The sequence below is a fragment of the Scardinius erythrophthalmus genome (assembly GCF_964197995.2).
Source record: "Scardinius erythrophthalmus genome assembly, chromosome: 5".
Classification (NCBI taxonomy): domain Eukaryota; kingdom Metazoa; phylum Chordata; class Actinopteri; order Cypriniformes; family Leuciscidae; genus Scardinius; species Scardinius erythrophthalmus.
Window position 1 is genome coordinate 30,573,154 of NC_138225.1, and position 25,964 is coordinate 30,599,117.

At 37.5% G+C, this 25,964-nt stretch overlaps 1 protein-coding gene across 2 annotated transcripts in view; it reads left to right on the forward strand.

Annotated features, from left to right (window-relative positions):
- Positions 1 to 25,964, forward strand: part of dapk1 (death-associated protein kinase 1) — a 68,901-nt gene that overhangs the window by 21,895 nt on the left and 21,042 nt on the right. For both annotated transcript variants that reach the window (XM_081366179.1, XM_081366180.1), the window contains 13 exons: positions 8,536 to 8,757; positions 12,038 to 12,176; positions 12,990 to 13,119; positions 15,163 to 15,211; positions 15,305 to 15,331; positions 17,009 to 17,161; positions 18,540 to 18,585; positions 18,676 to 18,765; positions 19,165 to 19,257; positions 21,823 to 21,942; positions 24,402 to 24,500; positions 24,871 to 24,969; positions 25,750 to 25,848. In XM_081366179.1, the coding sequence (XP_081222305.1) occupies positions 8,536 to 8,757; positions 12,038 to 12,176; positions 12,990 to 13,119; positions 15,163 to 15,211; positions 15,305 to 15,331; positions 17,009 to 17,161; positions 18,540 to 18,585; positions 18,676 to 18,765; positions 19,165 to 19,257; positions 21,823 to 21,942; positions 24,402 to 24,500; positions 24,871 to 24,969; positions 25,750 to 25,848 (1,366 nt within the window). The remainder of the gene's footprint in view (positions 1 to 8,535; positions 8,758 to 12,037; positions 12,177 to 12,989; positions 13,120 to 15,162; positions 15,212 to 15,304; positions 15,332 to 17,008; positions 17,162 to 18,539; positions 18,586 to 18,675; positions 18,766 to 19,164; positions 19,258 to 21,822; positions 21,943 to 24,401; positions 24,501 to 24,870; positions 24,970 to 25,749; positions 25,849 to 25,964) is intronic.

Sequence of the window (25,964 nt, forward strand, 5' to 3'; positions counted from 1 at the left end):
AGGCTATATCTTTCTTTGTTGCACAGAAGAATATCATTTAAGCTGGTAATGATGAGGTGGAATAAACAGTGACATAATTGTTATTTTTGGATTAGCTATCTCTTTAAATACTCCAAACATGACTAGAAGCATTTTTATGCTGCAGTGTGAATGTATCTCTCATCGTGTCTGATAATGTTTGCTATTTTTGTGTTTTATTTATAGACACAGATTTAGTGTGCTTTGGGTTTAAACATGCAGATTTGTTTTTTTGTGGTTTATTTGTGACTTTAGTATGAATTTGCAATAGAACAATAATATGAGGCTTTCTGTGTATCTCAGTGGATAAAATGCTGCATAATGGCTGTGCAGCACAACAAAGGTGCTCTGAATCCTAATGCCAACCTGGACTGTTCAACCGCACACAGGAGGGAGGGTCATTTGGAAGAAAATGCATCAAATGGAAGCAAAACTCATGTATAATAGTGAAACCCAAAAAAAGGAACAAGCCCTGAAGACAGTGGCATTTGATCAGGCCCCTCTTCGTTATTCGCCCGTGTTCATTACGTCTTCGTTGTCATATAGGTGATGTTTGCCATGACACCAGGTCAGGCTGATGCTGGAGGTTTCGACAATTACATCCAAATCCTGCCTGAAGAATGAGTCAGGCACAAGGAATCTGTATTCAGACCACGCTAACCCACTTAAATATTCATCCAGAGCAGCGGCGGCTGGTAAGGACTGTCCGTGTGTGTTACTCTAATGGCACTGAGTGCACCTGGCATTGTGTTTTCATTAGGAAGCAACCACTTAGTGAAGGAGCTCTCATTTTTTCAGAGTTTCTTACCTGCCATCCTTTTATTTGCTCGTTCATGCTCCTTCTCAACCTGTCATGACAAAGGCTTCCCATCTGACAGAAACGCCTCTGATCTTATTTGCGCACCTTGTTATTCTGCGTTTCGTACAAAATGTTACTGGGCAAGAGTCTGATTTCATTGTAACCCAAAATTGCTTTTGACACACGCTTGTGTTCAAAAAGCTCATAATTATCCATAATTGAGTATTCGGAAGATAGCAGGCTGCATGAAAGACTAAAGCACCTGCAAACAAAGTCCTCCCCTGTGGGAATACGCCCCTGTACTTGTGTGAGTTGTGGAGGGCTTGAGTCATACAGCCTGGAATTAAATTACTTTGAATTAAATTTATATAAAAATGCATTATAGTAAATGAATGTATAATGTGTTTAGGTATACTTTATTTGTTTGTTTTTTTAGTGTGTTTTTTAATGTATTGTTGTAGGGAAAAAAAGATAAATAAATGTTTGGGGAAAAGCACTGGAATGAAAATAGTGTAATGAAGCTATGAAAACTTATATTTACATTTATATTTAATCATTTAGCAGATGCTTTTATCCAAAGCGACTTACAAATAAGGAGAGCAATAGAAGCAATCAAACCAACAATGTTAGAGCTGCCCCCTTATAGTCAACTAATCGTTAGTCGACTAGAAGTCGACCAAAAATTGTATTTGTCGTTTTGTCATAGTAAAAAATAATAGCTTAAATGAACAACTAATAGTCTAATAGAAAAATGTTTAGTCGAGGGCAGCCCTAGTACACGTAGCAAGTTTATATATATATATATATATAGATAGATAGATAGATAGATAGATAGATAGATAGATAGATAGATAGATAGATAGATAGATAGATAGATAGATAGATAGATAGATAGATAGATAGATAGATAGATAGATAGAGAATAGTAAGTGTATTAATGGGTCAAGTGTTGGGTCAAGAAAATTATGCATTTTCAGTAGTTTCTTGAAAATGGCTAAAGATTTAGCAGATCGGGTTGAGATAGGCAGGTCATTCCCCCAGCTTGGAACAGGCTAGGTAAAGGTCCGTGAAAGTGATTTTGTGCCTTTCTGGGATGGTACCACAAGGCGCCGTTCATTTGCAGAACACAAGCTTCTGGTTGGCACGTCTAAAGTAATGAGTTTAGGTATAGAGGTGCTTAGCCAGTGGTTGTTCAGTAGGCAGTAATCAGGGCCTTGAATTTGATGTGATTGGCAATTGGCAACCAGTGCAATTTAACCAGTGCGCTCTCTTCGGCTTATTAAAGACCACTCTTTCTGCAGCATTTTGGATCATTTAGAGAGGTTTGACAGTGCATGCTGGAAGAGCTGTTTTTTTGGCCAAGAGAGCATTACAATAGTCCAGTCTGGATAGACCAAGAGCTTGGACAAGGAAGTGTAGCATGCTCTGATAGGAAAGGCCTGATCCTCCTAATGTTGTATAAGGCAAATCTGCAGGACCAGGCAGTTAGCAATGTAGTCTGTGAAGTTTAACTGATCATCAATCACAACTCCAAGGTTCCTGGCTGACCTGGATGGAGTTCTGGATGATGAACCTAACTGAATGGAGAAGTTGTGATGTAGTGTTGGGTTGGCCGAGACCACAAGCAGCTCTGTCTTCGCAAGGTTGAGTTGAAGGTGGTGGTCCTTCATCCAGCAAGAAATGTCTGTCAGGCAGTCTGTCTAATCATCTGGCTGGAATAAGAGGTAGAGTTGTATGTCATCGGCATAGCAGTGATAGGAAAGACCATGTTTCTGAATGACAGATCCTAGTGATGACATGCAGATGGAGAAGAGAAGTGGTCCAAGCACTGAGCTCTGAGGCGCACCCCAGTAGCTAGCTGTTGCGACTTAGACCCATCCCCGACACCCTGAAGGATCTACCTGAGAGGTAACCTACTGGAGAAAACTCATGTGCTTCTCATGCATGGGGATTGAGGCAGATCAACAAAAAAACAGTGATCATCACAATAAGGGGTTGCACGGGACGAGTGCCCTGTAATCATAAATGTGGTGCTGATTCAAAAACACACATTCTGCAAATGTGGTTTTCCAAATCAGCATTCTTACTCATTTGTGTTGAGAAATGCAAATCTCTGTTTTTTGGCTCTCCTGGCCTAAAGATCTTTTCAGGCAGGCTCGGACTGCGATAGGTACACAAGAAAACAGGACGCAAAAGGGAAACAGAGGCTGTTCACATCCCTCCCTCTAGCCCTCCTCCACAACCTGGCTCAAGTTTCACTGCAAAAGTTGGAAGCCTCTTTCCAAAGAAGTAACAAAGAACAACATGATCCCTCGCAATAGAGTGACTGGGAGTAAAAGCTAAGTTTGCTGGCCTGCTTTGTTTACATAATTTTTTATGTGTCCTTTAGGTATAAACATGCAAATTAAGTCATTATTAATGATAGGCTATTTTGCCTCATTGAGGTTGAGCGGGAGTGTAACTTGCACTTAAAGCATGGGGTCTCTCTTTAGGATCCTATGGGAATAATTATAGAGTGGGATTTTCTACTGAATGGGTTGTTGTTGACATTTAGGCTTATTCATAACCTGGTCATGGAGCGCTGCTCCAGAACAGCCAGTTGCACTACATAGTTATACCATTCAACTTTCCCCCCTGTCCTTTTGATTGTTAAAATCATATTTTGACCATTTGACAATGTTTCTGACTTTTTCTTATTATACTTTTATTATGTCTTTTCTCTTGGCATCTGTATAATATCTGTCTTGTGACTGAAAAATAAGATTAAATTGATAATTGATAAAGAATTGATATTGATATAGATGGTATGTATGCTAGCTGTATTGTTAAAGGGTTAGTTCACCCAAAAATGAAAATTCTGTCAGTAATTACTCACCCTCATGTTGTTCCAACCGCGTAAGACCTTCGTTCATCTTCGGAACACAAATTAAGATATTTTTGATGAAATCTGACCCATGTGTCACTCCTCCATAGGCTGCTGTGTGACCGAAACTTGCTGGCCCAGAAAAGTCATTAAAGAGATCGTTAATATAGTCCAAGTGACTCCAGTGGCTCAATCTTAAGTATATCAAGCGACGAGAATACTTTTTGTGCGCAAAAACAAACAAAAATAACGACTTTATTCCACTTTTCATTTCCTTCTCTCTGGGCCTCTAGTTGGTTCGCGTAGTCTTTTTGCGCAGCGTGTCTGTGTTACACGTCACCACGTAGGCTCACTATTGGCCGACGCCGGTCATGTGTGTGATGCGTGATGACGTGCAACACAGATGCGCAGCGCAAAAACACTACGAGGCCCAGAGAGAAGGAAATGAAAAGTGGAATAAAGTCGTTATTTTTGTTTGTTTTTGCGCACAAAAAGTATTCTCGTCGCTTGATATACTTAAGATTAAGCCACTGGAGTCACTTGGACTATATTAACGATCTCTTTAATAACTTTTCTGGGCCAGCAAGTTTCGGTCACATAGCAGCCTATGGAGGAGTGAGACATAGCTCTGATTTCATCAAAAATATCTTAATTTGTGTTCCGAAGATGAACGAAGGTCTTACGCGGTTGGAACAACATGAGGGTGAGTAATTACTGACAGAATTTTCATTTTTGGGTGAACTAACCCTTTAAGATAATGTTTCACAATCACTTCACCAAAGATGTCCAAGTGATTACGGCTATTTGATATATAATTTTTATAATTTTTCATATTCATACATTTTCATATTTATTAGTTATTCAGCCAAAAATGAAGACATTATTTTCTCATTATCAATGACGTTCTAAGCCCATATGACTTTCTTACTTCTGTGAAACCAATGATTATTTATGTTAAATAATCTCCATTCAAGTTTTTTTTTTCCTTACAACAATTGTTCATGGTTAAGCTCCAAACATGAAATAAATAAATAAATAAATAGATTTGCTCTGGTCAAAGTATATTCTTGTATTAACAGCTCACTGGAGGAGAAGATTATCAGTGAATAATGACTTACATTTCAGTCTGCTCCTCACACAAGAACTATTGTATGACTGAATGACACCATTTCTATGCAAGCTCACTAATTTGCTTTGCACACAACACAGCCCTTTGCTTTCAATGCTACTTCAGGTCTTGCATCTGCATGTTGGATTTACCTTCTGATTTAAAAACTCCCTCAAGGTACTTTCTTCATACACTATGAGCAATTATTAATTATTGTGGATCAGTTTTATAATCTGTCATTGACCTCAATGTTTGTGCTTCATTCTTTCTCATATGTGATGCAAATCCTAGGTTGTAATTCTGGTTATGAATCTGGACAACTTAATCTGGATTTTAATCTGACACTGCTTTCTTGATCTTATACAGAAGTAATCAGTCCTCTAAGAAGTTGTGCCTTCTGGTGCACAATGTAAAAGGGGTCATGTGATGTCCTGTAGTAGCATTTTCCATGACTGTGGTAAATGTTTTGACTCTTATAGGCTAAAAGGATTCCAACTTGATTAGATCTATTATACACAATTCTTGTTTTTTTTTATATTCAGAGATATCCATCTTTTCATAGTGAAGTTTCATATACCCTGAACAAAATGGTGGTGGATTTACTTTAAAACAATTTTCACTCTCAATGCGCTATTACATTTCAACCACATTCAGTCCAAACTTCAATAGTTTAACCAAACTCATATCACTTCAAGACAAAGCCTGAGTAACTTACAACACTCCAGACACTAGATGAATGCCAGCTCAGCTTCGGGCTTGATAATGGGGGCTTGTATCTTGTGCCCATCTTGTGCCCACTCTAAAGAGTGCTTCCTCTGGGCAAGCTCTTTAATGTCTGCTGTGATTGCCGTGGCTCTTCATCACCATGGTGCTCCAGATGTCATGATCACAAGCTACACTGACATCTTGATGCGCACATTTGCCCTATCTCCCATTCAGAGCTGGCAGAAACAGCTCTGAAAAGGACTTTGGGAATGGCCTAACTTGTATAAGAGAAAAACATGCCGTGTCTATTGTAGTCCGGTTGCCGGGCTATGTGTGACGATGTTTGCTGTGGACTGTTGTGCTCCGCAGGCCTCTTTCTAGCCGACACGACCCCCTCCTCTCCCACTGCCCAGCCCCCAGCACTGCTATAGAAACTGGCACAGCTGAAGACCCATGCCCTCCTCTCACTGAGGAGTGTCGCTGACAAAAGCGTTTAGACATGCCTGAATGCTAAACGTAACGCTGTCAAAACCATGAGGCATGACTTTCTGATTTTCTGTTCTTTTTAATTCAGCTCTTGAAATGTGCCCAGGCCTATACACTATTATTTGTTTATTGTTTAGTATAATAGTCAACAAAAAAATAACAATAACATTTACTATATGCAAGCAATGAAAGTTTTTTTTTTTTTTAGCGGAGCTGGTCCTTAATTAAAAGATTAGTGTACTAACAAAAAAAAACTTTGTTCCCTAGAACACTTCAGCATAATGGGACGAGGGAAGTCATCAGAATCACAAAAAAAGCACCATAAAAGTATCATAAAAGTGAGCCTTATGACTTTCAGTTTTCTTAAGCCATAAAATAGCTTTATTTGAGGAACAGGCTGAAATTTAAGACATTTTTAGTGATCATGTAGTCATTGTACTAGTTCTACTCTAGTTTATGAGAGAAGTATCAATTTCCTGTATGCAAAATAGTAATTTGTGTTCATTGTATGTAAGTTACTCAGTCATAGTTATTTGTGTTTTCAAGTGATACAGAAGTCTTATGGGTTTGGAATGGAATGACATGAGGGTGAGTAATGATTTTTTTGGGGTGAACTACCTATTTAAAAGCACACTGGAGAATAAGAAGATTATCATTGAAAAATGATTGAAATTGAGGTGTGTTTACAGAGTAAAAGAATAGCTTTTAGATATGGCTTCAGAATATGTGACTTGTATATAATATATGACTAATTGTATGATACTTTTTGGTCATTTTAAAGCTTAACAGTCTTTATTCACTTAAATATGTAGAAAGAAGTGGCCAGGATATTCTTCAGAAATTAAAAACATTTGTTGCATAGAAGTCATGTGTGTAAAAAAGTGAAGGCAAGTAAATGACGACACCATTTTCAATTTTGGGTGAACTATTCCTTTAAGATTACACAGCGATAGGGGTGTAACAATATATCGAGTCACATATATCGCAATATGAAAATGCATCAATATGTATCGTGGATAGTGACAATATGTATTGTGTATAATTGACCCAAAATGAACATTTCTGTGTGAGAAAACATTTACAGAGTTTACAGAGTTTTAGTGTCAGTACTACATTAAACTACTAATGTTGAATATAATTTATAATAATGCAAATGCCAAATGTCTTATGTTACCAGTAAAAAGTGGCCTACGTTATTTTAAATATATCTAGTCAGTGACAGAGTCTGTATGTTCGTCTGAAATAATTCTGTATTTTTAGCTTCAGAATCATCAATATTTTTATTCTGGTGTTACCATTGTGCATTGGGTTACCTGCACTAAGTCCAAGCCTATTCATGTACACCCACAATGTAAAACCAAATTTAACATTTTTAATCAACAGTACATTTTTGTCAACCTTTTTCCATATGTCTTGAAGTATCGCAATAATATCGTATCGTGAGTTCAGTATCGTAATATGTATCAAATCGTGACATGAGGGTATCGTTACACCCCTACACAGCAAGGATCTCTGCTTTCTCTGAACATTTCAAACCCCAGATAAAATGCAAATGTACTGTCTCTCGTTACTCGATTGCTGTCTGGGTGACAAAAGGTGGAGCAGGCAAGAATAGAGGCCCAGCGTTTTGTATTTGCATTAGAAAGCCCCATCCCAATGACCACTTTCCTTTCCTGTGTTATTTAGTATTTTGTTTCTTCGCCCCAAAACAATTGTCGTTTCTGTAGAAAGAAACCTCCCAACAGCTGTATAACAGCCACATTTAAAAGAGCCAGAAATTTTGCAGAGCTGTGACATTTTGAGATGATCCTATTGGGATTTTTCTCACAATATATGCTGCTTGATCAGTTATAAGCTACAGGGGCCCAAATGTGCTTGTTTGTGTATTATACTGGTGTCTTTGGTGTGATGGCTTTGAATGGCATAGCGTGGGAGTCATTGTTATCCACCCTGATTATATCAACCATTGAACAGGACTGAAAACCAATGAATATCCACAGTATGTGGAAAAACCTAGATGATATGCTGTTTTGCGTGTAACATGCTGAAGTAATAGGCCTTATTTATGTCATTCAAATAAAAATCTTACATTCGTACACAGCTTGATATTAGTGATTAAATGTGATTTTGACGGTCAGCCTGACTCGATCCTGTTGGCAATTTGTGGCCATTCAGCTTGGCTGACTGTTGGTTTCTGGCAGTGGTTCAGAACGCATGTTGTGGCTTACGGAGACTAAGATGGGAACGTGTCGAAGGGGAATGTGGAGTCCTGCTTGTTGGCAATATGCTATAGAGGAACACACCTGAATTCGCACATTAAAGAGTCATTTTCTCTTCTAATTTTAGAGCATTGTGTCATTTTCTGGATGCAGAGATATTATCACACAATAACTCTTTGTTAATGTCCAAACTTTTGTATTCAAATATGTATATTTAGTACTATTTTGGTAAGAATTTATTTATATCTATTTTTAATTTGCTTTGAATGATCAGGCGGCTGTTTAATATTTGTTTGTTTGTGCTTGAACATTGACAACATTGTTTTGTTTTTTTCAGTGGTCAGTTTGCAGTGGTAAAGAAATGCCGTCATAAGAACACTGGTGTGGAATATGCAGCCAAATTTATCAAGAAGAGGCGCAACAAATCTAGTCGGCGAGGGGTCTCCAAAGACGACATTGAGAGGGAGGTCAGCATCTTGAGGGAAATCCAGCACCCAAATGTCATCACCCTGCACGATGTGTTTGAAAACAAGAGTGAGGTCATTCTCATCCTGGAGCTGTGAGTCATTGTTTTACTTGCATTTACTGAGTCATGGAATCATTAAGAGCCTCCATTCATCTTATTTCTGTGGCACAATTAAAAACTCAGATCGGTAAAAGATGCTAGTAGTACATGAACTACTGGTTATTTTAGAGTTCTGGACATCACAGTATGAATGAATCTATTAAAGAAGTTGTCTAGGGATTCTCCCTGAATGCTGTTGCACAAACCTTTACTTACAAAGCAAACACTTGACAAGGTCAACAGTGGGGGGTTGAGGAGAACCAGTCTATTGAGTAGATGAACCAGTTTTGCCTGTTGTGCTGTGCACATTCATACACTACTGTCAATGTGTTCAAATGGAAAAGACATGAATTGATGTCTGACTGTCTTAACTACACTGGTGCACTAAAACATAGACCTTTGGTTGATAAAGAAAGTTTATTTTAAGTTATAAGTCTGGGTCAGATTTTTTCTTGCCCTGCCAAAATTTTCACTTACCCCGCTACACAAAAAAAAAAAAGTTGTTTTCATAGTTTTTTTTTTACTGTTGTAGACTTGCATTTTAATAAATAAGCTTATTACACTGATATTAATTCTAATTTTGATACCACAGCAAAGAGCAAATAAATTACAAAGAGCAGATAGAAAAAAATTACTAAGAGCAAATAAATTACAAGCATTAGTACAGAGATTCAGATTAAATAAACAGTGCTTTAAGCACACAGTACCTAAATTTGTCCAATTTCCAAATAATTTTTTGGAATGTTGTGATTCACCTTGTAGATGGTTGGTTTGGTTCATGGTTTATAACTGTTTAATGAAGAGGGGGAAAATGATTGGGAAAAAGTGAGCACCCTCGATCGGTGCTGTACAATGTTAGGATGTAGTCTCACCCTGTTGTGCTTCAAGAATCCTAACAGAGTAACAGTCTAACCTGAAAATCAACTTGAAGTCTAACTTTGTAAACAACTTAAATGTGACCTAAAGGTCAAAATTTAAAATAATCAATGTGTCAATTTCATCATTGCATGTAATTCATTCCCCATTATCAGAACATAATTTTTAAAAGATTTTGTTATATGTATTTTGACAATGTAATAAAAAGTTAACAAAAGTAGTGTCTGGAATGTCAAACCTCACCATTTCAGAAGAAATGTTTTTTGAGACATAGATTATGTGAAGGAAGTGTCTTTCCTCAGAACCTCTTGAAGTGTCTCCTCGCCCAACTGGTTTTCTTTGCTACTTCATATTCTTTGACAAAGGGCATCCCTGCAGCTATATTCTGAGCTCATATTTGTTACACATTTCTCATCAGTGAAGCTATTTTGTGAACTAACTGAGGCATCTAGAGATAAGTACCTTGCTAAAAGACATAACCGCACGATCCTGACCTCGGAACTGAAGGTCAAGTTTCATTTTCAGGTCATTTGGCGTCCTCTCAAAACCTTTGTGCTCCCAACCAATATTGAGAAGTGAGAAGTTACAAGCTATCATGTGTCTTTCTCGTCTCAGAAGACATGCCCCACAGTCCGTTTACTGACCGTCAAGTTCTGGCTGAAATCTGATTGGCTTGAACTACGCAAAAAGGATTTTTTTTTTTTTATCAGTCTGCCTGGAAACAAAGTTGTGTTTGCAAGGTAGCAGGTTGATACAATGAGTGATTTTGAGGAAGAACTAATTTAGTTTAATCTATTTCAGTACCCTAAATGGCAGTTTGTTGTTTGTCGATCAGGTGGTCTCTTCCTGATTAAGTAGCTTCTTTGCGAGAACAAGCTGTAGTGATGACTAGACTTTATGCCACAAGTCAAAAATCTGACTACGAGACTTGTGTTGTTCAGGGTGGGGGCTTGTGTTTTTCTTTGTTTCTGTGAGGGGGAATAGACACGTATCTGCCGCCGGTGTTTTTGCAGCTGGGTGGCTCGTGGCTGCACTTGCTCAGACTCACCATTAGCAGCAAAGATTATCATGTCATCAGGGTGCAGCTGGTTTGCAGCTTCTTTCTGCTGAATAAATATATGCCCGAATCCTGTTGGTCCTCTCCCAGAAGCCATGATTATATCCCTGCCAGCAGGCATTTCTGCCAGAGTGAATCTCTCAGAACCATTAGAGAGGTTGGTTCTTCTGCTTAATAAGCCAGACTCACTCTAGGTGATTATTATTTTGTTACACCATAGCCATATCTTTTTATTGCATATTTAATTCTCAGATAATTTTATTGGTATTTCTTTCTATGTAGCCTAATTCTGTGAATCCTGATTTGTAGGGTCTCTGATTCACAAAATTATTACCTAAATAATATTTTAAGAATTACCTATTTATCTATTGTCTTGTCTCTCTTTAAACATTGAACATTATGTGGTACACCATATCTGACATTTTTTTTTTAAGTTTCTTCAAAATTTTCTTGAAATTTGCAGTTATCCTTAACTGATTTGGCCGACCCAGGCTCACAGGAAAAGTGTACATGTGGTCACATTTTGATATTATGTTGCGTCTTGCACGTTTCACAACACTTTCAAAGTGAAACATTCAGTGAGTGGTGCTAAAAGTGTTCAGGCTTATCCAAAACGGGTGAACATGAATCTGCCAATGCTTTATAATGTTGGTTGTTGTACATATCACGGCAGTGGCTCTTCATCACCAGACTTCTGAATATCTCTGAACTCCCGGTGAGTGGCGCTACTCAAGGTTAATGCTCTATAACGTTTGAAAATAACATAGCACACACTAAACCCTGAACATACCTGACAGAAAATCCTGACAAAAATCAACCTGACAAAAGCAAGCGAGACATAAAAACACATTTGCTGAAGCAAGCAGGTCTGCTACATCAGAAAAGATAAATGAACATATGCAGCTGGTTATGTTATGCAAACATCAAAATGTATTCGTTTTTCAAATGATGCACTATGGTAAATGTTTTGAGCTCATAACGTACTATCGTGCAAGGAACCTTGTGAAAAATAAGTCTTTATAATCGATAATCTGCTCCTGTAATCATAATTTTGTGTGAAAAGTAGCCTAATAAAAGTAGTTGCTGTTTTACTGCCTCTAGTGTTCATTTCAGCTGAATAATTGCAGCGATTTGTATGTGTTTTTGTGTTTTGCAAAAATGTATGTAGAGGATTTGGCAGTTGTATACAATGCATCTTGTCCAAGTCACTCTTGTAGGAGAGAAGATTTTAGATTTTTGTTTTAATTGAGATTTTATCTCAATTAATTTGATCCTGGTTAAATGAAGATTATCAACTAACTCCCTCTATTGCAAGTGTCAACATCTGTCCTCTCTCTACAGTGTGGCAGGTGGGGAACTCTTTGACTTTCTAGCTGAGAAAGAGTCATTGAGTGAAGAGGAGGCCACCGAGTTCCTCAAGCAGATCTTGGATGGAGTCAGTTACCTACACTCCAAACAGATTGCCCACTTTGACCTGAAGGTACTGAGACACGTTTGAGTTTCACCCCAATGCCAGACTGTGGTGATTAACGTTTCTGTAGACCAGCCACAACAAATCAATTGAGGCGCTTTTATCCTCCCTGCTGGTTATCCACTCATTTCCACCCTTTACATAATTACTGACCATCCCGGAGCTGGGATAGTCATAAATTTAGTCCTTTTTACCTATGTAGTTTTTGAAAGGGATATTGCTAAATTGCATTAATAATTTGGTAGTCATGGATTTGAATGTTTCAGATTTTTTACTTCCAACTAAAATCACTTAACCTGAGTAACCAGTCTAACTGACAAACTAACATCAAAACATTCACAATGAACAACTTAACTGTGACCTAAAGAATAAAATGAAATAGTCAAGCAGTCACTGAGCCGCTCATTATTAGCATTTTATGTTTAATCCTTCATGTTACTCAAGCAACAATGTTTATGTAATTAGATCCACTGCTTTCAGAGCAGTCATCCACACAGCTTTCCTTAACATTTCTGTTAAATATTTTGAAGTCATTGGAGCTTTTAAGAGATTAGTCTGTGCATGAATAAAGCCCACTGAAGGAAGTATTGTTTCTATGGAATGTCCAGGCTGGGATCTGTTACTGCCAGGCTTGAGTATGCCTGCTCTTTCTAGAGAACGTTTATATAGCTTTGCATGTGATTTCCATGTGTTATGGCAGATTTCCTGCACTCTCTCTCTCTCTCCCCCCCTCTGCTGCTGTGTTTTTGTTCTGTACCTATCATTAGTTCCTCTGATTCTCTCTTCTCCCTCCAATTCTTTCTCTATTCTCATCTTTCTCAGCCGGAGAACATCATGCTGTTAAACCGGAGTGTGCCTCACCCACGCATTAAGCTCATTGACTTTGGCCTGGCCCACAAGATCGATTTTGGCAACGATTTCAAAAACATCTTTGGTACCCCAGAGTTTGTAGGTCAGTGTCATCCACTGGTCAGTCTATAGAGATGTGTTGTAATTACACCCTCTCTTATTGTTATGGTCCTCTGTTCAATCCTTTCTTTTCTCCTTTCATGTGTAATCTGAACCACAAGCCTGACATAACTGTACAGAAATACCATGGATCACTGCTTTGTGATCTGATGAATCCTGCAAATAGGTATAAAAATATAGGTATATAATATATACACATATGCATTATTTTTAATAATAATATTTTAAATTATAAGTATGTGTTATCACCTAAACTATAAAAAACTAAACGTATCTTATATTTAAGCTTCTTTAAAGTAGGAAGTAGGAAGACACATCACAGGTTTTAAAACCTGTGAAGGAGTTCACATGTAGACATGCATTGTCTTGTGTTTAAGCATAGGCTTTTAGATGAACAGGTTTTTGAGATAATGAAAAACAATATTTTTGTCAAGTGTGTTCAGACGTTTAGTGTATGTTTATGTGTTTGGGTTGGTATTTTGTGTACAACAATATGAGTCAGCTCTGTTGTGTTTGACATCAACAAGCCCTTACCATCCTACAAAGCGCACAGACATGCACACCCACGCCACCTCCATCCCTCCATGCCATTGGCATCACATCCTGTCCTACTGTACCTGAATGGCAGCCAGTATGGCTGCAGGCACTGATGATACAGCAGTCTTAATAGAGACACAGTGCTAAAGGCCACGGTCAAGTTCCAGCTTCCCAACAGTGCAGTCTATTTCAGTGCTTAAAATTTTGATTGGTCTTCATGGAGGAGAATCCGGTCAAGCTCGACACCTGGTATTCGAGACACTAATCCAAAACAGTCCCAGTAGTTGAACAATTAGCCCATTACACAGGCATGACTTCATTGATTTATTGATTGATTGATTTTTTTAGCCTTCGAGTCAGGGAGCAAATTGCTTCTTGCATCCCTGGTCAATGACCAAATCCAGTGCATGAAAAGACAAATAGTAAATCTAAGTCAATTCTCAGGCATAGAGAGAAGCTGCATCTCTCCCACCTCAGCCTTATTTCCTTCTTTCTTCATTAACACATCAGAGATTGAAAGCCTTTGAAACCAATGACTCATTTCACAGCTCATTCGGTGAGAAACTACGAAAATATCCTACCATCGACTTAGCATTTCTAGATATTTTTGCAGGCCCAAACTGTGCATCGTTTTGTCTAATGACCATATTTAGTTCATATATAGCTGTTTGAGAGATGCACACTTGCATGTCAAAGTAGATTTTCTTTATGGAAGATCAAATTGGTTTTAACTAAGCAAACGTATCAAAGGTCTGAAAATGTATATAAATGAATATTTGGTTAAAATGAATATTTGGCTAAAGATTAGTAATGAATTATTAATAAAGGGTTTTCCCAAAATGGTTGTTGTGGGTTAAAGTGCGTCAGATGCTTCAGTGTAAACGTGTCAGTATTGTGACATATTACGGTAAATCAGGGTATTGAATGAGAACAAATAGAGGGCAGGACTGGGGTCATCAGAGACATTTTCTAATTTAGCTAAAGGATATTTTTACTAAAGATGAATCGTACACAAGATAAGTAATGTTCACTAACAATGTAAATAGGGTCCATTTTGATTTCATGCGGACTTTAAAAATTATAGTAGGCTTTACTTCCAGATTCATGAAATACTAGTGAAATTGTTTCTTTCATTTCATTCAAAAATTAAATCTTTTCCTGGTTATTGTATGAAAATGTGAATGATATACAGCAAAATTTGAGTGAATGTGAATTGTGCATTAGTAGATTTTTTTTTTTCTCCTTATTTTATATGAAACCAGAATCTTTAGTTATTCAACTTACTCCTTTATATGATGCAACTTACCCCATTGGTTGATTTGTTTGGTTTCTTTGTTTGTTTTCATCCTGAAATATAATTAGGTGTATTAGTTGTAGCTCTCATTTCTCTTTGCCAATAGGATGACTTAAGTCAAAACTGGCACAGCTTACCCTATATCTCCTGTATTGTATGATTGTATTGTAAGTGTTTTTGTATTGTGGTTTGCAGCTCCAGAAGTGGTAAACTACGAGCCTCTTGGCTTGGAGGCAGACATGTGGTGAGAATGAGTGTTATCTTGTATCATTATCTGACCTCGCTGTTAGCTCACTTCCTAAGCTAATCTTGTGTTTTTATTTCTGTCTAACTCTAGGAGCATTGGGGTGATCACTTATATTCTGTGAGTATTCATAATCATCAGTGTTGTTGCGATGTTGTAAATAGTATATATCATTACAAATGAAATCTGAATGCATTTATGGATTTTCACTTAGACTGTAAATAGCATCCATTTTCGTAACTGAATTATTTTTCTCAAAGCATGGCTGTAATCATATTCCACCGTAAAACGAAGGCTTGGTGACCAAATTTAGCTTAACACGAGACAAATAAAGTTTAACTAAGTGTTTTTATTAGTTTCATTTGCAGGCTTGTATCAGCTTGTCATTCTGTAACTCTTATAATGACTGATGTTTGAAGTAAAAGGATAAAGCTATCCAGCCAAGTGCTGCATCAGACATCGATGTTTCCATGAGCTACACAGAGGTTACATTGACAGTTTTTCTCTTGTCATTTACCATTTTAATAACATTGACAGATAAAAAAAGAAAGATGCAAGCACTTGATAAGGCTGAAAGAGCTCTTGCCACAAAAGTTCTTGTGATTACAATGTCACTTAAAAGTACCAAGCAGTACAGTGTTTTACTGGCATTTAAAAATAGACATGGAATTTATAACCCAGTCCGTCAAAGTGATGGATAATGATTATTAGCGCAACCTCGGAGTGTAATGTCTAATTGTAAAGTTGGTGTTGGTCTTACTGTGGAAACATTGAGGTTGCAGTTAACTATGTGTGTGTGTGTGTGTGTGTGTGTGTGTGTGTGTGTGTGTGTGTGTGTGTGTGTGTGTTAGTGAGAGGGAACTCAGCATATCACTGAGCAATATAAACAATGGAACTTGCCTGTTGCTTTTGATAAGATCTGAGGGGACCCTCCTTTTTTGATAGGAACCAAATCTCCATGTCTCTGACGTAAATAGGTGAATCTCATGAAAACTGTCAGGAAATATCCGACTCATTTTTCACCCTGTACTCAAAAGGGAAAAAAAATAAATTACATATTTCATAAAGAAAGAACATTAAGGTTAAGCCTATTTTTAGGATTGTTAGAGCCACATTTGATCTAAAAATGCCTGTTCTTATCTGTCCATCACTATCCATCCATCAACATGTGCTAATATTAGCAGTCTAAAAAGAGCTGGAAAGTTCTGTCTATCTCAGGCCTGTTCCTCCCACTCCTCTTTCAACATTGGCAAATATAAATAGAGCTTTTTACCAGATTTCACAGGTAGATTTCGCACACCATTGTCACGTCTAATCCTGACACTCTATTTGCATTCCTTATTCTACCTTTCTTTTTCTCACACTTTTTGAGACTTTACTTTACAATAATTAATCAAGCAATATTTATAATATAAGTTTATCTCCTTACAATGTTTCTTACCCCATATATTTATCAGTTAAGATTTTTAATTTGCAACGACAATAAATATCAATTATAATAGTGGAAAGACAGCTCGTATAACCAGATGTTTCTCTGGTACTATGGTCTAGAACAGAGATTATCATCACAAAGGGAAAATAATGGAACACAGCATGTATTTATGTGTTAAACGCTAAATGGCCTTAGGGTCTCACACTTTAACAGTAAAGGTCAGGAAACTGCTGGGTTGCAGGTTATAATATCACGGCATCAGTCATTCACATAAAACTTGACTTTGTTGAATGCTGCTATACTGAAGACCTTCACATTCAATAAATGGTAGATAAAAATGTATTTTTTTCCCTATGTATCTTCAGGCTTAGTGGTGCCTCACCTTTCCTGGGTGAAAATAAGCAGGAGACACTTGGTAACGTGTCAGCTGTGGACTACGAGTTCGATGAGGAGTACTTCAGCAACACCAGTGCTCTGGCCAAAGACTTCATTGCTCGGTTACTGATCAAAGATCCAAAGTGAGGACCACTGAAGTAGCTTCTGATGATTTGAGGTGGTTTGGTGGGGTTTTGAGGCTTTTTTTTTCATTAAGCAATTTTATTTTATTCACTTGAGTAATTAATCACATCTAACATTAAAGTTTTAATATATTTTTTTAGAAACAACATAAAGAAAGTATATTTTAAATATTTGATCTAACTGGTAGAAAATATACAGAAATTTTATAAAGTTATCCAAAATTTTTCACTGCATAAATTATAAATTAATTATTATATTACTCCTAATTAAAGCTGCAAAAGTGAATCAGTCAAGAGCAGTGGGTGATTTGCTCTTTTTTGTTTGTTCTTTGATTAACATTAATGACAGACAGCAGCAGGTTTATTAGGCTGCTGTCACTTTAAGACCTGCAGCACATGACGCAGATCTGACACTATTTTCTCACAAATATTTGCGTTCATTTAAGACTTCATTTAACTCATTTAAGACTGTGCTTGCGAGGACTCGACAAAACTGACATTTTAGCATAATTTTGTGTGTTTTTGTCCATTTAAACGTGAAAGAGAAATCAGTGCAGTACTGGCACGCTGTCTGAAGAAGCTTTCTGTGCGCACGAGTCATGTGTGTGTGTGTCCGTTCTCTTTTGTGTCTCGCTAAGCTTTAACGGTTTAAAAGCATTTGCGTGGTTAAGAGTGTGATCATATAATGTAACCTAAGGTAGCCTAAGGACAACGGCAAAAAACGGATGCTTAAATATTTTTAACGCGTTAAACTGAATGTATATATTTCGTTTTTAGGGAAATATTTATAATAATTAACAGTTTGTAAATTGACTGGCTATTCACCACAAATCATACTAACTGAGGATGTAGGCTGTCAACAAACAGGAACAGGTGCTTTACACAAGAAGGTGTAGAGTAACTGTTAATTTGGTTCCATATTTGTCTACTAAATTGCATATCTGCCTGTTGATTGCTCTCATTTCATTTTTATTTGCGCTGTGGACTGACCTCATTCACCTCTGATATTTTTTATAGAGAACTAAAACTAGTACTGTGGAAATTATTTCAGTGCTTCACTTAAATGCGTCATTCATAGCATAGATACTGCTTAGGTCTAAACATTGTCACGAAAGCTGATATGCAACATTCCAGAGCCCAATCCCACAATTCCATCTGTGTGCACAATGCGATAACCATCTTTCAATTTGTATATTGAATGCCTTCTCGTTTTTTCTAAAGGTTGTCCTTTATTAGCTTTTTCGTGGGAGCTTATTTTTTAAGTTAAATGTTGGAAAGTATCACAATGTAGAGAGATTCGCAGACTCCCTGCCTATGTTTATTACATATAATAAAACAAATTATATCATAAGTGAAAATAACATTTTCATGTTTACAGAAAAAGAATGACAATCCTGGACAGTCTTCAACATTCCTGGATCAAGGTTTGTCCAACAACCACTACATATGAAGCACTTAAACACATTTTATTACCTTAACGTTTGGTTTAATGCATCAATGTCTTTTTTTTTAAGCCAAAGGACACGCAGCAGGCACTGAGTCGTAAGGAATCAGCTGTGAATATGGAGAAATTTAAGAAGTTTGCTGCCAGAAGAAAGTGGAAGGTGCTTTTTTTCCCTTTCATTTCATTTTTAACCATGTTCTGCTATGAGACATTTAACTATTTGACACAAAGCATGATCAGTGATCTGGCCTCAGTCAGCATTTTGTGCCACACCAACAAGTCACACTATTCCCACACAAACCCTTGGCTATGAAACAAAGAAGCACGCACATGCCCTCATACGCCGAATTAAGTTAATGTAAAAAAAAAAAAAACCCGCAAAATAGTTGGTTAATATGTTATTTGCAAAGTTGAAATGTCATTTAACCTTTTCGAGAAGAGTTCTAATTGCTGTATGATGCTTAGATAAAAAAGCCTGTTCTACAGAAGGTGTCACAAATATCATTTTCATATCATCATTTAATATGGTTTGTTTGTTTGTTTTATCTGTCTTCCTCAGCAATCGGTGCGTCTCATCTCTCTGTGTAACCGGCTCTCCCGCTCCTTCCTGTCTAGGAGCAACATGAGTGTGGCACGCAGTGATGACACACTGGTAGGAGCTCACAGTTAAAGTCACCTTTCAAGAAGCTTATTTAAAAAAAAACTTTTGTGAACAAAAAGATAATTTTTTTATTTTAAATTTGTGTATTGAAAAAAAAAAACATACTCTAAGTTCAAGTTCATACACACACCCAAAACACAACATAAATCAACATAAATCAGCAGCAGGAAGTGGCAAAAAGAACAACAAAAGGCCTAAAAAGACACATGATCAGCCTGGCAACAGCAGAGGAACCCCTGAATCCCCGAGGTCTGGATTTATGGGATGAAACAGCTCTAATGAGCTCCGTCAGCTTCCCACACACCAAGAATAGAGGCAGACACACACACACACACAAAACTGACTTGGACATAATTAAATACTTGAATATCTGAAGGTTGTAATTGGTTTTTACAGGTTTTGTTTAACACATTAATGCACATGACTGCTAATTGCTGTGAACGCTTATATTGAAGCTTGCCATAAAGTCAGATGACTCAGCCAAACTAACATGAGCACATTCATCGACACTCATACGGTCATGTGAGGTTTTGCATGATCTTTCTACTGTCCAGATATTTGCTTAGTGATGTGTGATAAGCCTGAAGAGCGAAGTGTAATTGCGGATGTGTTACATACATTATCTAAAGTTTACAGCTTACCATCTCTCTCTTCCCCTGCTTCTTACACGTCACACACCTGTTAAACTGCTATAAAATAAATGCATTTTTCACCTTCACCTAAAATAATCTTATAAGTCTGATATCTATATATTACAATATTGCAGGCATTTCATATAGTGAAACATTTCATATAGTGCTCTGAACATATGTGATAAATGTTGGGTTTCTTGTTGAGACGTTGAGAAGAGGAAATGGGTGAGTTTCATACAGGAAGGGAGTCGACAGCAATAACCAAGACATCACGTCCTTTATCATTCTAATAATCGAATCATCTATACACTAAAGAAATGAATACATTTATTGAGCAAGGATGCATTAAAAATGTATCGAAAGTGACAGTAAAGACTTCTATAATGTTACAAATATTTCTATTCATCAAACAGTCCTGAAAAACGCATCATGGTTTCCACAAAAGTATTAAGCAGCATAACTGGTTTCAACATTAATAATAATAAGAAACATACGTTGAGCACAAAATCTGCATATTTTATGATTTTTGAAGGATCATGTGACACTAAAGACTGGAGTAATGATGCTGAAAATTCAGCTTACAGAAAAAAAATCCATTTTAAAATGGAGAAAAGGTTATTTTAAATTATAGTAATATTTTGCAATGTCACTGTTTTCACTGTACTTTTGATCAAGTAAATGCGGCTTTGCTTAGAGTTCTTTCAAAATCATTTTGAACAGAAGTGTAGGTTTTTAACGTGTATGTTCATGGTTGGTACCTAGTTATTACCCAGTTATTGTAATTACTATAATAAGTACATAGTATGTATAACAGGACTGTAAAATAAAGTGGCTATGGTTTTTTATTTATTTATTTATTTATTTATTTTCAGAAAGAGAATCAATTTACACCCAAATTCATGAACACAGAAATTACCTAAAAGGTCACATGAAATGACACAAAATATCTTAAAAGTATTTTTTTACAACCCAGGAGTGACTCTAGCATCACTCCCTTTAGAAAGCCTGTGTGTTCGAGCGTGCGTTTTGTGTAATTGGATACACTCGTCTTGTATGAGATGTGTATGTGTGTCTATCTGGGTGTTATTCCAGTACACTCCTTCACTAAACACAAGCCTCTTTCTGTCCCTCACAGGCCAGTCCAGTTTCCCTCTAGCCGTGTATTTGAGTCTTCTGACACACACGTCAGTTTGGAGGTGGTTGGGTCACACAGCACACTAAACAGCGGTCGAGCAGTGAAGAGAAAGCGATGTCTGTGCGCCGCCCCTCGTTTGCATTATTCAATAGGATTAGGACTTCACGCTGTGTATTTTCTGATAAGACCAACCGTAGTACTACTGAGCGTAAAAGGATTTGCTCAAAGTGTGACTGTCAAAGGAGGCTTGCTGTTGTTTTTGCTTCCAAAGCTTATTGTATAATAGCCTAAATATTGTCAAGTTGGCAGTTTTTCATCTGAAGTTGAGCTCGTCATTTATTTGAATTCAAGTCAGTGCTGTGAAAAAAATGGAAGTATATTAATGTCAAAAGTCTTCACTATATCTGTGCACTAAAAATCCTAAATCTATACACAAATGAAACATTTAAATATATTAATAATAAGATTTTATAATGTTTTTGAAAGAAATATCTTATACTCACCAAGGCTGCATTTATTTGATAAAAAATACACTAATGACAGTAATAATTGAAATATTAATGCAATTTAAAATAACATTGTAACAATGTATAAGTTCTTACTGTCACTTTTGATCAATTTAATGCATCCTTGCTGAATAAAAGTATAAATTTCTTTAAAAAACAACTACTTTTGAACGGTAGTGTATTATACTGAAAAATGTCATGTGTGCTTGTAGTATGTGTTTTGGTCTGTCATCATGAAGATATTGTTTAGATTCAGTAATTCATAGATTTATTTTTTTGGCAGGATGAGGAGGACTCATTTGTCATGAAGGCTATTATCCACGCAATCAACGACGACAATGTTCCAGGTCTGAAACACCTGCTTGGATCCCTGACCAGCTATGATATCAATCAACCTAACAAGGTGAGAGAGACAAAGTGAGTCTTATAGAGGTGATATGGGGAAGGAAAATGATGGAGAGAGTGACATGCTTATACTTGACTCGGTCTCGGTCCAAGTGATCAGTAGCCAACCTGAGCTTGATTGAGCTGATAACTGTATCAGTGTCACCGTATGCCCATGACGTCTGAGTTTACATTGTCGTTTTCAGCACTGACAATGAGATGTGCGGCATGTGACTGAGAAACAGTCAAAGGACCATATCTCATCCCATTTGAGTGAGGCTGTGCTTTGCACAATGGGAATTTTGAATAGAATGAAAGAGGCTTGGGGGTTAATTACCATTATTATGGTAATCATTCCCGATATTTGCAAGGGAACACTGCAATAAAAATTCTTAATCAAAAAAAATTTGCCGGTAAAAAAAATGTTAACATCCTGATGACAAGATCAATTTCTTGAGACACATTTTTAATTAAGAATTTTTATTAATAAAAATAAAATATTTTTATTTAACGAGTACCCATTATGTTTTTAGTGTTTCTTTAGTGTGTAATGTTGCTTTTTGAGCATGAAAAGCACAAAGTCCACTCCAAAGGGAGTTATTCTCTATGGGCCCTTTTTTAACGATTTGAAACGCAAGTATCAAACGCGAAATGCACACCAGGAGCGGTTCACAGCCGAGGAGACTTCTCGTCAGAGCCGTGAAAGACAGAGAAGTGACATTGTATGGGGATGTAGAAACCCACCCAAATTAGCTTCGGTTAAACAGGCGTATAATAATTTGGGTAAATGTGTAAGCTAGATTTATGCCTATTTTTTTCACATCTTCATGGACACAACAATGATTTCCCTCGTGTGTTAATATTGTTCCTTGTAATAATGTATGGTTTTCTAAAAATGAGAACTGCTCATTTTGTGTAGATGAGATAAGCAAAGTGTATGCGCGTTGTGCACACGCTACATTGATTATGGCCAAGCATGCGCCCTTAAAATAGCATATGAATAACATGCGCAACGCGCCACTGACTTTAGACTAGGTTTTTCCTGGTCAGTGGCGGAATTGTTTTCTAAACCTGTAAAATAGCACCAGGGAACGTTTGCGCGGGAACACGCCTCCTCTTTGCGCTGAACTGTTGCGTGTTAAAACTCACATTATTGCATACTTTAAACGGTTGACCATTCAAAAAAATCTAGTCCAGCTGACCAATCAGAGCACAATGTGCTTTTCGTAAGGTGGGATTTCAATAGCTATGTTTCCATCCAAAATTGGAATATCTCATCAAAATTTGCAAAAGTGTCTCTCCCTGATAAACTGGCACTAAATATCACTAAGAAAAGTAGAAGAAGCCACTGTATATAATAATTTTCATATAAATTACTTGCGTATCAGAGCGTGCAGTAAACAATAAATGTGTTATCTTGCTTTCTGAGGCAGATGCTGCTGTTTGGGAACAGTCAAGAGAGTTCTGGGAGGGAATTATAACGAACCACTTTATAAAGAACCACTTGCTCAGGCATTTCAGAACAACCAAAACAGCACTTCAGATGCTGTGCAACGAGATCGGTCCACTGGTTAGTCCAGTTATGCCATCCCATCGCAAATTCACATGCCTTCTTTTATGCGCATCAAGGAATTTAATCAGTAAATGTGTTTCCATCATAGATTATGCGCATGTTTTCTTATTAGATCAAAATGTACAGTACCTGACTCAAACGAACGCATAGGTTTTTCTTAAGCATATTTTTAGAATTTATGCTCATCTTGGCGTTTCCATCCAGCAGTTTTTGATGTGAAAAATGAGCACAAAAATAGGTGGATGTAAACATAGCTAAGAGACCAGAACTAAACAGAGCGTTACTGTCAGACTGGGAACAAAATAAAATTCAGTACCAGAGAGGTACTGAAACAAAATAAAATATGTTGAAAATGTTTTGAACACACGGGCATGAAAACCTATTCTAGTAGTGTACCTTAAAAACAAAATGTGCTTGTTGATGAGACAGGTTGTGTGTTTGTGTAGAAGGAGGGAATGAGGCCGAGGTTGATGAAACTGTAATCTGCTCACTGATGTGAAGAGACAAGCGTGCTTTTAATTGCATTGCTCAGAGCCGTCCAGCGCTGTCTGTGTTTATATATGCACAGTGAGAACTATTCCCATGACTCTCATGCATTTATTCATTCAGAGGAGTTTATCGCCAGTCTAGAGAAACAATTTCAGTCTCGCGCCCGCAAGAATATTTACCAACCACTGCGATCGCTCTTTGCCAATTAAAACTGCTGTGTGAACAATGAAAAATGAATCAGGCTAATTTGAATTGCCATGTTCATACTGACTCCGAATTATAGGCTTAATTAAAGCTGCTTTCGAAAGCTTGAAGGAGCTATTAGTGCTTTGTTATATTCTATACAATGATTCCTGTGTGTGTGTGTGTGTGTGTGTGTGTGTGTGTGTGTGTGTTTTTGTTTGTGCACACTTCAGCACGGAACCCCTCCGCTCCTGATTGCCGCGGGCTGTGGAAACGTCCAGATCATTGATGTGCTAATGAAAAAAGGGGCGGAGATTCAAGCCTTTGATAAGGTGTCGTACTTCGTTCTCCCTTTCAATTCATGTACAAGAAAATGTAAAAATAATGTACTCTAGCGTTTAAATGTTTGGGGTTAAAAAGATTTGGTGTTCACTTTTGATCATTTTAATGTCCTTGCTGAATAAAAGTTTTAATTTCAGTCAAAAAAATAAATAAATAAATAAGTTGCACCGACCCCAAACTTTCGAAAGGTAGTATACATGTCAGGCAAAATGCTCCAGAAATATTGAATAGTACTGAAGATATGCTTTACCAGTAGTTTTAACAGAGTTTCAATGGTAAATATGGACATGATAGACACCAAATATGTAAAACGGCTGCAAGTACGTACAATTATGCTCAACATGCCATTCTTTTCCTCAGACTGGAGCCAACGCTATCTACTACGCTGCCCGACATGGCCATGTGGGGACCTTGAGATTCTTGCATGAAAAGAAGTGCCCTCTGGACATCCAAGATAAGGTGCTTCTATCTCTCTCTCACACTCACACACACACACACACACACACACTAAGACACACACACTCAACAATCACAACACCACGGAGAGGACAGATGCGATTTTTCAAAGGCTTTCCCCATCCGGCACCTTTTCTTCAAAAAACCTTTCCTACTGAGTTCACACGCCTCTATTTCCCATTGGTAATTTGCAGTTGCTATGGTTACCCGCTGGCCCGAGGTTGGCCGTTGTATGAAATAATTGTTGACTGTTTGTTGACTGCCTCACTAGTCAGTGAAGTGCGCTCAGTCAAGCGAAATCACGGGGTAAAGTGTTGTTGAGTTTTTTCGGGAGTGCCATACAGAATCACACTTGGAGTGTCCGCAGCTTCATTACGGGTGTAAATTGGGTTCTTAAAACGTCCGCCTCAGCCTAAACCTTTGCTAGGAGGAGCACTGCGCTCAGATCCGGTGCAAAGTTGATTTGGGACTGGCCTTGGCAATTCTCAGCACCCAAGGATCTCCCTTAAACTGGTCACATTCTGCTTACGCAGGCTTTTCGTTCGCTTTGACCCTTCTTTGGCATCAGGGAAATACTTTAATGAAGTTCATAGCTGTGTGTTACCGTCTTGTTCAGCACTTTTGATTGTTTCCCTGATGTACATATACACATGGTCATTGCATTTTTTGTGTTCAGATCATCAAAGTGTAATCACAATTATAAAATGCCTGCTCATCACTGAATTATGGGCAGACGTCAGCATGTAATTCATAATGTGAGTAATGCTTGACATTCTGTTCTAGTCCGGAGAAACGGCTCTGCATGTGGCAGCTCGCTATGGTAACGTGGATGTAGTCCAATACCTTTGCAGCATCCATGCCAACCCTGACCTACTGGACCGGGTATGTGTCATACACACACTACACTACACTCTACACTACACTCTACTCTGAACAATGAACAGCCCAAGCCATTATAGACTAATATGACATGTGAATGTAGCATCACGCAAAAGTAA